The 16,219-nt window shown below is 31.6% G+C and overlaps 1 protein-coding gene across 36 annotated transcripts in view; it reads right to left on the bottom strand.

Annotated features, from left to right (window-relative positions):
* The window catches only part of Dscam1 (Down syndrome cell adhesion molecule 1), a 255,910-nt gene that overhangs the window by 107,098 nt on the left and 132,593 nt on the right, over positions 1-16,219 (bottom strand). For 2 of the 36 annotated variants that reach the window (XM_073956046.1, XM_073956062.1), the window contains exon 7: positions 28-151. The exons of 33 other annotated variants lie outside the window; for them this stretch is intronic. In XM_073956046.1, the coding sequence (XP_073812147.1) occupies positions 28-151 (124 nt within the window). Of the gene's footprint in view, positions 1-27; positions 152-3,620; positions 3,745-16,219 lie in introns of all 36 variants that reach the window. One more of the 36 variants, XM_073956055.1, reaches the window with a different exon arrangement.

Below are 16,219 nucleotides of genomic sequence, written 5' to 3'. Positions count from 1 at the left end.
AGTTTTTTTGTGGAATTGTAAGTTTACCTTATTATTGGTACTGGATACGCCTGTGCCTGACACAACAAAGCAAAACTTTGGCCATAGTGACGTATTATTGTGAAACTAGCCAAATCAGAGGAAAATGTGGGAGCTTTTGAGCCCATTGGTTCTAGAAATCATAACATGAAAACATTTTCTATAATAAATATTTAAGAAAAACTACAAGAGAACCCATTGGTAGTGTGGCATCCCGGCGTTCATTGCTACTATTCCAAAAGGCTTAAAGCTTTACCTTATAATAAACACTGGATAGGCCTGAACTTCGCTAACTTGAATTTTCAATTACAAATTTTTAGAAAACTACAAGAGAACCCCATGTTACTGTGGTAGAACGGATTTGAAATAAAAGCTCTTATTACTACTATTCCAAGAAGCTTATAGCATTACCTTATAATAGGCACTGGATAAGCCTGGGCTTGGCACAGCAAGGCAAAACTTGAGGAATATTGACGAGTTATGGTAAAACTGGAAACGTCGCTGGGTAATGTGGGAGCTTTAGCACCCAGGGGTTCTACAGGGAAAAGAAACAATAATTGAATAATAAAGAAAAAATAGCATAAAGTTTTCCAATGAACCAATTTCTAGTGCAGTTTTTTGGAGCTTTAGCACCAAGGGATTCTACCAGGAAAGGAATTGACACGTTAAAGAAAGAAAGCTTACAGCCTTTCAATGAACCAGTTGCTAGTGTAGTTTCCTAGTTTCCTCCAGCAAGAACATTTGCTAAGGTCAAGGATTATACAAGGTAGACCGGTAATTAAGTTTAATTTCCTAACTAAGTGTTAATCTTCAGGAAATTAACCCTTTGCCCATTCTCGAATTCCTTTATTTCGATATATTTTGGGCAAATTTACATATTTTGAAAGTTAGATCATTTTAAAGGTATCAAAGTCTTCTGAAACTTTTGCCCGAATGTGGCTACTTTTGAAAACGTTTAAAAATATTACCTAAAAACTGGCACCGGATAAGCCTGGGCCTGGCAAAGCAAAACCAAATCTCTACCCTGTTCCTCCCAAAACGTGCTACTTTTCAATGTTGATGGAAAAGCAGGAGCTTTGGCACCTAAGGGCTCTGTAAAATAAATTATTAATGTAGTTCTCTTTTAATGTAAAAATGTATTTTCTTGAAAACTGCCTGAATTTGTATATTTTGGAAAATGTTACCATAATTTTGACATAAAATCTAATAAAATCATACTGACTTAATTACCTAAAAACTGGCACCGGGTAAGCTTGAGCTGGGCATAACAATACAAAATCTTCTCCCTGAGCTTGCCAATATATGCTGCCCTTGGAGGCTGTGGCAAATGCAGGAGCTTTGGCGCCTAATGGTTCTACATAATGGAAAAAATTTACGAAATATCATAAAAGAGCTTTAAAGCTCTAAAATTGCCTGAATGTTGGGAAGAGTTGGATAAAAATAATGTGAAGTCAAAATTTCCCATGTTATACCTTATCGTTTTACAGAACCAGTTGATAGTTCAGTCACAGAACCACAATTCGAATAGACTATGTCCTTATAAAGCAATTCAAATCGACGAGCTTAAAGCTTGTTACAAAAAGTTGGATTCAATCATAGGATCTTATTTTATATTGAACCTATTCATACTCCGTCCACCTAATTTCATACGAAATCAATACACAAAAGCTTTTAGGACTTATAGGGACTTGATCCAGGAATCTTACTTTTAATTGAACAAGTTGACACTCATGGTGAACGGAGTATCAACTTGTTCATTAATTCAAAAAGGATACACAAAAGCTTTTGAGTGAAGCTTTTATGCTGGCTTACTCGAACTTATAACATATCAGAAAGTAAAAAAGCTTATCGATTTATATCTACATGTCATAGACTAATAAATTCATAGACAAAGAGAATTGTAGTGTGCTTCTTTTTTGTAGGTGTCGCCGGTATGCAAAGTACCTAATCTTTTCACACAATTGCACAATGTTTTGGGGCAAATTACAAAATTTTTTTGGATTTGTTTATATGAGGATGTTGATCTGGCCAAAGATTATCGATATTTTGTCTGTTATCAGAATAAATAGTTTAAAATCTATAGTAACTTTAAATAAAACTACTAACGCCATCTACCAATTTTCGAAAATTTCGAAGATAAATGCTGAGAGCAAATAAATGTCTATAAATTTATTAGTCTATGTACATGTTACAGATTTACCTAAAGAAAGGTACTGGAAATGCTTGAGCTTGACACAAAAGTACAATATCGCTTGAGCTTTTTCCCAGCAAACTGCTGATTTTTGATACCGTATTAAAAGTAGGAGCTTTTGCGCCCACAGGCTCTGAAAATTTCAAAATAATCAATATAAATTTAATAAATGTCTTTAAAAACTGCCTTAGATGTTGGGAATTTCTAACTGGGTAGTTCTGCATGCAGAAATGTCATTCTTTAAACATAGCGAAAGCTTTCGAACTCAATATGACGATCAGATTTCTGCAAAATGTTGTATTAAAAATATCTTATTAATATACAATCAGGAATAGAATATGATTGACATCTATAGAAAACTGTCCCACTCTTATGCTAGAGTTTGAAAACACCAGTTGGAGACACTGTTAAGGTAGAAAGCTGTTGACTTCAAGATCTGTACAAAATCTTATCAATTTAAAAAACTGACTTCTATACATTTAAAAACCCTATGCCCGATTTCGTATACCCCCATTGGTGACTCTATCTCAAGAAAAGGCTTTCGGGCTCGATATAACTTTCAGAACTTTACAAAATATCATAAATTTAAAAACTTCCAATTAAAAGTTGATGTTATTGTGTTTACCTAAAAACCGGTACTGGATATGCTTGAGCTTGACACAGCAATGCAAAGTTCTGACCCAGGACCCGGGTATAAGAAAAACTATTGGCGTCATTGTTAAAAGAGGGAGCTTTGGCACCCAAAGGTTCTAAAAAAGATGCATATGGAAAATTCATTGTTAAAAGAAGGAGCTTTGGCACCCAAAGGTTCTAAAAAAGATGCATATGGAAAATTCATCAGATATAGAAAGTGCATGTAAACACGTTAGAAAGTTTAACTCATAAAAGCATTCTGTGGTGGACATTGGGCAACTTTTGCTTGAATTCTAAGTTTGACAATGATAACTGCCACCAACAAACTGAAATTTGCTCCAAAAAATTTATGTAAATAAGGTCAACTACAGAAAGCTTTTATGGCTTAAACTTTCTTACATGGTTACTTCTTTATCATAAATAATTCGAAACAGAAAGTCGAAAGCTCTATTAAAAATATCTTTCTACAAGTAAAGCTCTCTTATAAAAATAAAGAAAAAGTCATCCTAAATTTCTTACTTTGAAAACTGCCTGAATTAAAATTTTACCTTATAATTGGCACTGGAAAAGCTTGAGCTTGGCAAAGTAATGCAAAGCTGGTATTAACTGCCCTTACAAATATACTGCCTTTCGAATCGCTAGAAAATGTTGGAGCTTTAGAGCCCACAGGTTCTAAAGAGAAAGGAAATATCTATTTAAAGATGCAAAATATAAATTTGTAGTGTTTGAAAAAGCCTGAATGTTGTTGTTACTATTCATAGATGTGTTATGATTTTACCTTATAATAGGCACCGGATATGCTTGAGCTTGACACAATAGCGCAAAACTTTGACCAATGGCACGTGTATAAGAAAACACATTTGAATCGGTATTAAAGGAGGGAGCTTTGGCACCCATGGGTTCTAAAACGGTAAAGTGTTACATGTTGTGGGTGGGGTTAAGAGATTGAATGAAAAAGGAAAGATAAATACATATTGAAAACTGCTCTGAAAGATAAGATCTTCGAAATTGAGAACATTTTTAATCTAAACTTTAAAACTTTGTACAAATCTTAAAAATATTTTCCCAAATTGTAACATGGACTTTTTAATTGCTGCTAGATATCTTTATTTGAACTCTAGATTTAAGAATGGGAACAAGCATTTAAATATTGTTCAAGATATACTCTAATAAAGCAAAACTTTGTCCATAGTGAAGAATTATTGTGAAATTATTCAAATCTGAGGAAAATGTGGGAGCATTTGAGTCTATGGTTCTACAAATCAAAACATCCAAGTCTTGTATTAATAAATGAACGATAATATATTCATTACCGAAAAGCTTAAAAGCTTAAAGCTTTTCTAAACATCTCTAAAGCTTTAAACTTTTGATATGACAATATTAAGTCTAAGTTAAAGCTTGATGACTTTTTAAACTTTTGTGGCTGAATTTCAGTTCATCTTCGTAAATTTAATAAATAACATACTTTACAAAACTTTTGTGACTGGCTTTTGGAACGTACAAATAGCTTTGCAACAAAAAGTCTGTACAATAGTTTTTTAGAAACTGTCAGAGTCCTAATCACATATTTTATGTCCCTAGAAACTAAAGCTTGTTATAAAACCTTTAAAGCTTCGTATCTAAATGTTTCACTAAACCCAATTTTAAATTCTATTTTTTATTTCCTTATTAAAGTCTATGAAAGCTTTCACGGGAAAGCTTTATATTGAATCCGATACCGTTGCTTTATCTTATCCTTATATACTTTTGTTATTGTTTACCTTATAATTGGAACTGGAAAAGCTTGAGCTTGGCACAGTAGGGCAAAACTCGAATTTATGGCCCGTAAAAACATGCTAACTTTCGAATCACTTGAAAATGTAGGAGCTTTTGCACCAACAGGCTCTGTTAAATGGAAAAATCAAGTTTTTTATAAAAATGAGAAAAGAAGACGATAACTTTTAACCCTAAAATACCTAAAAGAACCAGTTGGCTAGGGTGGCAGCACAAAATCAAGGTAGCTAAAGCTCAGTTTCCCAATCAAAAGCTGCCTTTTATACACATTTTTCATGAACTTGATATATTATATCAACTGATGGTAAAATTATTGTCAATTCTAATAGTATGTCTATCGCAATGTAGACTTTTGCTATTGGATGTCGTAAAATCGAACTAAAATGATTTTTTTTTCAAAATTTACCGAAATATTGGCACCGGATAGGCTTGAGCTTGACAGGTTAGAGCTAATGTTGTATGAATAGCAGCTTGATGGGCAAATGTCTGTACACCTCCAGGGAAATTGGGCTTTCGTGAACCCATAGGCTCTGTAAATATAATTTGTAGATGTCTTTATTTATATATTGGTCATACAAGAAAGATAACCGCCTGAATGTTGTACTAGGATCATTGGGTAGAAACTGTTTATCGGATACAAATTCCAGTATTTTTTAGACCTTGAGGTTTACGCATGAATAGATTAGTCTATTATTTTTACGCGGAAAATCCCCATTGAAGCTTTGGAATATAATAATAAAATTTGAATTAAAAACTTTAACACGGATGCAGTTGAGAAGAGTAGTTCCCTGTCTAGTGCCCGGGGTATTCACTCGACTTTAAATATTCTTCTTACTCGGGAATATTATATAAATGTTTTTTTTTTTCAAGGACCATCAGATTAATATTTTTAGATATTTTGGGAACATATTTTAAGGCATCAACACTAAGTTTTCATAGAATAAATATTCAAAGATCCTTAGACTTTTGAATGGGAATTTTTTTACGAATATTTTGTCAAGGATCACGGCCTAAAATGTCTTTCTAATTATTGAAATATTTTTTTTTATATTTAAACCATTTTTTTCAAGGATAAACAGAATAAATATTAGAATTTTTTGAAGAATATCACGGTGCGCCTTAGCTAACTTTAAATGAAAGGTGCTTACACCTTGGAAGTTTTTGCGGATTCTGAAACTACAATGTTCATAAATGAGAAAAATCAAGAAACTAAAAAATCGCCGGAGGGATTTTCAAATAAATCGCCGGAGGGATTTTCAAATAAATCGCTGTCAAAATTCTAATTTTTAAGGTTTCTTTGGTTTTCACGATTTTGCTAGGTTTCACCATTTTTGAGATATTGAACTTCACATTGGGACAATGCACTGACTGTATCGCCTCCTTATAAAACAGTGAAATGTACGGTGCGCCTTAACTAACATTAAATGAAAACCTGGGAGGTTTTTGCAGATTTTGAAAGAGGTACTCTAGGTTGTACCATTTTTAGATATATAAGTTTAAGTTGGGAAATTGCAGTCATAACATTGTTTTATAAGGAGACGATACAGTCAGTGAATTGTCCCAATTTGAACTTCAATATCTGAAAAATGGTAAAACCTACAAAAATACCATTAAGGTCAATCTTGTAGAGAATTTTCATTGCTACCACATTTTCTTTAGTGTCATCACTATAGGTCTTGCGGTTTACAAGCAAAATCGCGAAAACCTAAAAAACCCTAAAAATTAGAATTTTGGCTGCGATTTATTTGAAAATCCCTATGGAGATTTTTTTAGTTTTTTTGATTTGTCTCATCTATGAACATTGTAGTTTCAGAATCCGCAAAGACTTCCCAGGTGTAAGCACCTTTTATTTGAAGTTTCTTTAAGGCGCACCGTGATATTTTTTCAGGGATCGACATTATTTATTGTATTTAAAAATATTTTTCAAACAGAACAAACATGGATTTTTTAATACTTTTCAAAGATCAATTAACCTGAATTTTTAAATACTATTTTTCAAGCCAATAGTACTTGCCAATAAACTTGGATCCAAAAACATGGTTTTAAATATCATATTTTTTCAAAGATGGGACACATCAATAATCGTGGATTTTTTAGAGAGCATTAAATGTGAAATTAAAAAATTCCGTGCCAAGTTGGGGATGAGCAAAAAGTCAAGCTTTTTAAAACGAGAGAAATTGCGACTAATTCTCTTCTCTTAATGTCACAATAATCGACGCTCCAAGGATTTGTTTAATTTTTATGTAAAGTAATGATTTTTGAATGAAAAATATTCCTTGAGTCTTTAATACAGGTAGTGGGGTTTTGGATGTATAGGTCCTTGAAATCCGCTGATTTATATCTTTTCATTAGAGTCAAAAGAGCATCATTAGATTATAAGTCGCTATGTTCTCTATCTATTTTTATAGAAAAAAGTTTTACCTTATAACCGGCACTGGATAGGCTTGAGCTTGACATAGTAGCGCAAAACTGGCACCCTGGAGTTTCTTGACTTCAATAAGACTATATTCCAGTGAAAATGTTGGAGCTTTGGCACCAATTGGTTCTAATTCAAATAGAATTGAATACAATGAGAACTTTAAGAAAATTAGTTTTATATAAAATGCCTGAATGTTGGGTATCTTGTGTCATCAATTGGGAGGGAATTGTGGGCTTGTGACAAATGATTTTGAGATTATGATATGAAGACAGACTATTTGAGCCACAACGATATTCTTTTACAAAATTCTTGAGGAATATCATAATCGTAATCGGGATTTTGTACAATATTTTTTGAGGCGTTATGAGATAAAATGATAAATTTTGCAAAGGATTTTTAAGAATATGTTTGACTTTAGTTAAAAAAAGAAGATAGTCTTTCTTTGCCATAATTAATATCCTTTTTGTGAAATTATTGAAAACAATATTTTAAGGACTATTAGAATATTTTAAAAAATGCTCTCAATTAAACATATTTTTGAAGTGGAGATCCTGCAATAAAACATTTAACTAACCTTTAACTGGCGACGCACAATGGTTCAGGAATCGATTTTCCTGGCCAAAAATCAAAATTTTGTTTTGTCAAAGATACTTAATATCTATATGGGATTCTACAGTAAACATATTGAAACTAAGGAAACCAAAAAATTAGGTCACAATATTGGAAAGTGTGAGCGTGGTGTGCCCCTAAAAACGAACATTTTCCCCATTTTTGGGAAATACGTAATTTTTGCAAATTTCTGAAGAAAGACGTAGCTATTTCTTGGAGACTATAACAGATATTGTGTTCATTGTTTTTTATGTAAGGTAATTAGGATTGTGGCCTTTAAAGATCGTTTTAGTAAATCACCGTAACGTTTATACAACATGAACTATTTTATTTTTGCTCAGGTACTAAATTTTATGAAATTCCAAATTTAGTGAACTAGAACTTTTGTGGAACAACATGGAACAAAGTTCTGTTTTCACAGGAAGATGACCGAGAGTCTCCTCTTTCAGCCCATATATACTTTTGTACCCGTTCCGTTCGTTTAACACTTTTTTCAATTTATTGAAATTACATGAGTGTTTTTCTATACTGTTTCCATATGAATTAAGATTTTTGACACAAATTAACATTTTTTTAGTATAAGAGTTTTTATACGAGTTATATAAGTTTAATGAAAACCCAATGAGTATTTTTTTAATTTTTAAAAAAATTAAAATTTTTTTTTTTTTTGTAAAAATTTTATTGCAAATTTTTGAAAAAAAATTTTCGACATTTTTTTCCAATTTTTTTTTAGTTTTTTTTTGTAATTTTATTGTTTATTTTTTGGTGTTTGACCATTTAATACATAGGAAGACATAAAAACCACAAAAACACTCATATTTTGATGAAAAATAGTTAAAAAACTCAAAAGTTTAACTTTTACCTTGAATCTCTCTGCAACTACCAGACCGACTTTGAACGCTTATAATTCGTCTGAAAGCTGATTGTTTTATCTGTTTAACAAAAAAATAATTATGAAAATATCTCTATCCGTTCAAAAGTTACAGAATTTTGACCAGGAAAAAACGATTCTGAACCACTGTGCGACGTAGTAGTTTTTATGTATTTCTTATTTTCGTAAAAAGATTAACTTTTTTAATTTATTTTTTAGTAAGACGAAAATGGCCTAAAAATTATTTTTATTATATTTTTAGTAAAATAAAATTGGGCTAAAACTCTCAACGCATATTTGCTAAATTCTTTTTTATAGGTATTTTTATTTTTTATATTTTTAGTAAAATAAAATTCAAAATAAGTCGGCCTATACATATTTTAATTTCTTTATTATACTTTTGAATTTTTATATTTTTTATTTAGGTATAGGAGGTATTTTTAGTAAAGGTTAAGTCAACGAACTCTTTTCGGAATTAAGCGCCGTTTTACAAAATTCCATCAAATCGCCATTCAAAATTATCTTCATCACTTGCAAGTTTACCGAAAGGTCAATGCTAAACTTGCTAAACTTAAACCGAGCAGATCACGTGTGAATGAAACAACAAAAATCAAGGTTAACCTAGCTAGAGCGCGCCATCACCCCCATCACCATCTCCAACCCCACAAAGGCAAGCAATACAAAAGAATGCAACAAGTTTTTATGCGACAGAAAAGGAAGAGGAAATCGTTCACGAGTCTAGTCGATGTCTCGATTGAAAAACAAAAGAAATCAAATGAACAACAACAACAAGAACTTCTAACAAGTGTTAAAATGAAAGTGAATAAACCCCCTAAAACACACACACAGATAGACATTCAACGATATATGACGCGCCGCCTCATCGATGTTTACGAAGAGTATTAAGCTTTTTTTCCGGCCCATGCGAAAACCTGACCCAAAAACGTGACTAATATTGGATTTCATTCATAAAATCGTTGGAGTTAACCTCCCTCTCTCCCTCTTTTTTCACGTTTTCTGATTGTTTTTGCTATTATGCTTTGTGCTTCACATTCTAAACAAAAAACCCCATAAATCCCTCCCCATTCATTCATTGGAAATGAGAAAACAGAACAATGTAAACAGAGAGTACTATGAGAAATAAGAGAGAGAGAGAACAAGCAACAGGTTTTTAAGGGGTAATTGTTTGGGAAATTTATTATTCTCAGACATGCCCAGTGTTTACATCTGTATTGCTATCTCATTTGGGTGGCTCATGTTGTCTCTTTCAAAAGGGATCAAAAATTGTGGCCATTGGAGAGAAAGAGACAACAAATGTTACTCGGATAAACAGCTGTTTTGTTAGGAGATATAACCGCTATTTTTTGTTTACTTCATAAATTGGCACAACAAAAACAAATACCGGGCTGGGAGTTTGAGTTGTTGATGGGGGTATTTTGTATAAGTGTTTGTGTGCAAGAGCGCCAGCCATTTATACTTTTGTCACTGAGTTTTGTGTAAACAAATCTCCGTGGCTTTTTTTGTGTTTTTTTTTTGGGAAGAATAAATGGAAGTAGTGTAGTATAGTGTGTAAGCATGTTTTGTTAATGGGGGTATAGCCATATACCTAGTCGTTGTTGTTGTTCTTTTACCGGTACATGCCACTAGATGGAGTAAGCTGTCATAAAACGTGATTTTATTTATGGATTGAATTGATGATGACGACGACGTCTGGCCTGCCTGTGGAGGTTTATTATGTGTGTATCTTTCTCCACTCCCTTCACCACCCCACTGAGAGTTAGTGTTCTGTAGTGATGAAGTTCATGAATGTGGGTGCCATGCATTGGATGGGTGGGCGTAAATAACGAAGAAAATATGAGAGTTGTTGAAGTGCTAAAAGATTCAGCTTTTTGCGTACGCAAAAGCAGTAACTAACAAATGAATGAAATATAATATGTATAGAATTCTGACGTTGTAGTAAATACACCTACTAAGGGAATCTATAGTAAATTTAATATGTTTATGGTGACACATTTTAACTGCTACACGCACATGGGAGCAAGGTGTGTAGTGATTGAGTGGTCATTTGTGAGCAGCGATGCCGACAGTTTTTGGTCTGAAATCGTCAAAAAAATCGTCAAATCGTCAACAAAATTTGGAAAATCGTCAAAAAATCGTCATCATGATCCAAAACTAGGTTTGGTTACCGTTTAATGCGAATTTTTAGCCGATAGGTTTGTCAATGAGAGTGACAGCATAAAATATACAACCCATAGCAATAAATATAACCCTGTCCCTTGTTGGGCAGACCAAAAAAACTCATTTTCTTGAAACTACCAAATTTGTTTTAAAAAGTTCGTTCATCAAGAAAGAAAGAGCACATCTTATACTACTTTTGGTATTTGTGTTGTTGAAAAATATTGCAAAGTCTTGTGGTAAATGGCTATCTGCGAAACCCTTTTTTATAAAAGCGTTTTGCGATGCCAACGATGACTCGAAAACGAATGAGTCGATTATCGTACATGTTTGTAAGCATTTTAAGAACCTATTAATCTTGGCTTAAGGCGAAACAGAATTTTAAACAAACTCTTTTATAGAAAATTTAACTGTCAAAGTCAAAATTTCGATTTTAACGAAAAAAAATGAGTGTTTTTTATTCAAAAAATCTGGCAAAAATTTTTTTACAAAAATAAGTTCACCAAACCATGTGAAGATCGGTCAATTCGGATTCGAGCTATCGTTGGCGCCGACTTCAAAAATGCCATTTCGAGAAAAACGCGTTTAAAGTATCTATGCTATATACAAATCTCAGGAAATTGTTCCCTACTTGAATTTTTTGCGGCATACTCTAGACTACCTGTACTTCAAAATAAGCCAATATTTTTTTGTTTGAAAGTGACAAGTAGAGGTTACCCCTTAGTTACCGCTATAAAACAGCTTTCAGAAGACGATAGTTTTCCCCGTGGTTTTCTAATTTGCAGTAATGCAGCAAGGTAAAGCTGGGCACACATTTCCTGTTTTGAATGAGAGATTAGGTCAAACATCGCTTGCTAGACAGTGTGACCGTCTATGTTTGTCGGTACACGTACATTTGGTTGATGGGCAGTCGAAAATCGACAAAAACTCTCATTAAAGAGGACATGGGTCGGAAGTATTATATCTCGAAAAATGTTCAAGGAAGATTTTCATTCATTAACAATCCTACATAAAAATTTTCAGCTGATGTGAATCCAAGATGAGGCAAAAACTATGAAAATACCTCCATTCCAGATATGTGCCTAAATAAAGCCAATCCGTCTCGAAATTGTTTAAAAAACATTAAAATAGCTCATGAAACCGAGTTTGGAATATTGCTTTCTTTAAAGACTTTCGTGAAATTCTGGTCAAATTATTGTTATCATGTTTTATTTCATGCAATTCGGGATTACGTGAAAAATCGTCATTTTGGACCATAAAATCGTCAAATCGTCATTTTTCAATTTTAGGCCAAAAAATCGTCAAAATGACGATAAATCGTCAAATTCGGCAACACTGTTTGTGAGTCCCTTAAAGAAGAATATTGAGAATTTCAGGTTATTTGGTGGCAATTACTTAGGAGGTCTTGCTTGAATTTATGAATATGTGTAGATACTGAGGGTAATTTCTGTATAATTCGGAATTACCCAATACAATGTTATGTTTACATCACACTGATTTTAATAAAACTTGCAATTTAATATGTAAATTTCATTAAATATTTGTAAAATAAATAACTTAAAATAATTACAAATTTCGCGTTTTTTAGGATTTTTTAATTAAATAAATCACTTATTTTCCTATTAATATAATTTTCTGTTTTAATACATTTTTAAAAGATGACATCAATTAGAATTTTAAATAAGTCAACTTGTCTAAGTCAAAATCCCTTAAATAAAAAAATAAAATGTCAATTTCTTCACATTAACTACCTAAAAGCTGGCACCGGATATGCCTGGGCTGGACACAGGATGGCAAAACTGCTACCCCATTTACGTTCAATGCCCGACCATTTAATGTCGCCAGACAATGTGGGGGCTTTGGCACTAACTGGCTCTAAAATAAACAAAGTAAAATGACAGACATAAAATCGCCTATATGTTTTTAGACAAACTAGTTTTTCATTCATTGATTTCCAATCTCATTTATTACAAAAAATATTATTAGAAATATCAAAAAAACTTGAAATGCATCATAGAAAACTAAGTGCTAGAAATACATATAAACAAAACTTAACCTGAATGCTGGCACTGGATATGCTTGAGCTGGACAAAATAATGCCATATCATGAGCTTGTTGACGTTCAATCCATGAACGTTTTATGTCATGCGACATAAGAGTGGGCGCTTTACCACCCACAGGTTCTATAACAACAAATAAAAAGCATTTGAATTGAGATTTTTTCAAGTAGAGCTAATTTTTAATATTACATTAAATTGTATATTGAAAACTGTCTGGTATGTTGAGATGGCAAGAGAAGAGACTTCGTAATTTTTGGTATATTAGAATATTTTAAAGGTCCGGGCTAAAAGCGTAATAGGAATCAAGGATCAACGTTGATTTTTTATGAATATATTATCAAAGATCAATAGACCAACAAACCTATAACTTAAATAATATTATTCAAAACTGAACAGATCAATAAACTTTTATTTTTCAGAATATTTTTTAAGATCAACACTCGTGGTTTTTTTATAAAAATATTTCTTAAGAATCAATAATGATGATCAAACTAATAAATGTGGATTTTTCAGGAACACCTTTTTAAGGATTAGCAGACCAATAAAGCTAGATTTTTTAAAATATTTTTTGGTCTCACCTTGGATTTTTAAGAATAAATACATAAAAAAACTTGGATTTTTTAGAGAAATTTGTTTCAAGGATCAGCAGGCCAACAAATTTGTTTTTTTTTATGAATTACTTTCAAGTATCAACAGACCAACAAACGTGGATTTGTTAAAGAGAAATTTCAAGGATCAACAGACCAATCAACGTGGATTTTATAAAGAAAAAATTTCAAGGATCAACAGACCAATCAACGTAGATTTTATAAAGAATATTTTTTCAAGGATTAAAAGGACTAATTAACGAGGATTTTTAAAGAAACAAATTTTAAGGATCGTTGGATTTTGTAAATGAAATGTTTGAAGGAACAATCAACGTGGATTTAAAAAAAAAAAAAAAACATTTTCAAGGATCGTTGGATTTTTAAAGTGGATTTTTTAGAGAAATTCGTTTCAAGGATCAGCAGGCCAATAAACGTGGATTTGTTAAAGAAACATTTTCAAGGATCAACAGACCAATAAACGTGGATTTTATAAAAAATAATTTACAAGGATCTACAGAGCAATAAACGTGGATTTTATAAAAAATAATTTACAAGGATCTACAGATCAATAAACGTGGATTTTGTAAAGAAAAAATTTCAAGGATCTACAGACCAATAAACGTGGATTTTATAAAGAAAAATGTACAAGATTTTGTAATGACAAATATTCAAGGATCAACAGACCAATAAACGTGGATTTTATAAAGAAAAATGTTCACGATTTTATAATGACTAATATTCAAGGATCAACAGACCAATAAACGTGGATTTTATAAAGAAAAATGTTCACGATTTGATAATGACAAATATTCAAGGATCAACAGACCAATAAACGTGGATTTTATAAAGAAAAATGTACAAGATTTTGTAATGACAAATATTCAAGGATCAACAGACCAATAAACGTGGATTTTATAAAGAAAAATGTACAAGATTTTGTAATGACAAATATTCAAGGATCAACAGACCAATAAACGTGGATTTTATAAAGAAAAATGTACAAGATTTTGTAATGACAAATATTCAAGGATCAACAGACCAATAAACGTGGATTATATAAAGAAAAATGTTCACGATTTTATAATGACTAATATTCAAGGATCAACAGACCAATAAACGTGGATTTTATAAAGAAAAATGTTCACGATTTGATAATGACAAATATTCAAGGATCAACAGACCAATAAACGTGGATTTTGTAAAGAAAAATCTTCAAGGATCAACAAACCAATAAAAGGGGATTTTTCAGAATTTTTGTTGAAGGATCAACAGACCAATAAACGTGGATTTTTTTTAAATATTGTTTGAAGGATTAACATACCAATAAACGAGAATTTTTAAAAATATTTTTTAAAAGACCAACAGACAAATAAACTCGACTTTTTAAGAACATTTTTTAAACGATCAACAGACCAAAAATTAAGAAAAATTTTTGTAGGATCAACATCCCAATAAAGAATACTTTTTAAGGATCCCAAGACAAATTAACGTGAATTTTATTAAAGAAAATTTATTCAAAGACCCAAGGACAAATTGACGTGGATTTTGTAAAGAAAATTTGTTTAAGGACCCAAGGACAAATTGACGTGGATTTTTTAAAGAAAATTTGTTTAAGGACCCAAGGACAAATTGACGTGGATTTTTTAAAGAAAATTTGTTTAAGGACCCTAGGCCACATCAACGCGGATTTAAACAAATATTCAAGGATCCAAGGACAAATCAACTTGGGGTTTTGTTGAAGAACATTTTTTTGAGGATCCAAGAACCAATCAGTGCGGCTTTTTTTAAGAAAATTTTGCAGGATCCTAGGACCTATCTACTTTGATTTTTCCAAGAATCCGTGGACAAATCAATGTAGATTTAGAACAAAACAATCAAGGATCCAATGACAAATTAAGGTCGAATTTTTAAAGAATATTGTTTCCAGGATGCTAATTTTTGCAAGAAAGCATTTTAAGGATCTAAGGAATCACCGATTGTTTAAAGAATTTGTTTCAAGGATCTAAGAACAAATCATCGTGTATTTTTAATCAATTTTCCAGTGATCCAAAGTCGAGCAACGTTGATTTTCTTAACTAATTTTTGTCTTTCTGGTATCTGACCTGGCGTGGATAATTCAAAAATATTATTTTTGAGACAAAACCTAAAAAGCCTGGATTTCATAAGGAATATTTTTTCTGGGACATGCTCTAATATGTCTAAATTTTAATTTTTTTTCTAGGGCCTTACCTTTTAAGCCTGGATTTAAAATAATATTTTTAAAGGCCTTAAGTAAATAGCGTGGAATTTTTCAAAATATTTTTTCAAGGACCTTAACCAACCAGTGTGGATTTTTCCAAACAAAAAAATCAAGGACCTTAACCAGCGTGGTTTTTTTCAAAAATATTTTTCTAAGTATTTTTAAAAAAAATTCCAGGAATTTCTTCAAAATATTTTTTCAACGTTTTTTAGAAATTTTTTCTCAGGAATATTTTTTCAAGGATTTTTTGAAAAAGTTTTTCCCAGGAATTTTTTTAAAATATTTTTCGAAGGACCTTAAGGTCCTCTTCCAAGGATTTTTAAAGGATTTTCCAGGGATATTTTTAAATTTTTTTGAATGATTTTTTTTCAAAATATGTATTTGTTAAGGTCCTAACTAACCAGCGCAATTTTTTTAAAAATATTTTTCCAAGGATTTTTTAAAAAGTTTTTCCAACATTTTTTTGGAAATATTTTTAGAAGCATTTTTTTCAAAATATTTTTTATGTCCTTATTCTAGAAATAATTTTCGAAGGTTTTTTAAATATTTAAATATTGGTTTTTTAAAAATAGTTTTCAATGACCTTATCTAATAAGATATCATTATTTTCTAGGCCCTGAAGAGCGAATTTAAAAAATATATCT

Source organism: Musca autumnalis, unplaced genomic scaffold (genome assembly GCF_047663935.1).
Source record: "Musca autumnalis isolate F117 unplaced genomic scaffold, ASM4766393v1 scaffold_5, whole genome shotgun sequence".
NCBI classification, from domain to species: domain Eukaryota; kingdom Metazoa; phylum Arthropoda; class Insecta; order Diptera; family Muscidae; genus Musca; species Musca autumnalis.
This window is presented reverse-complemented; position numbering and strand designations above follow the sequence as displayed.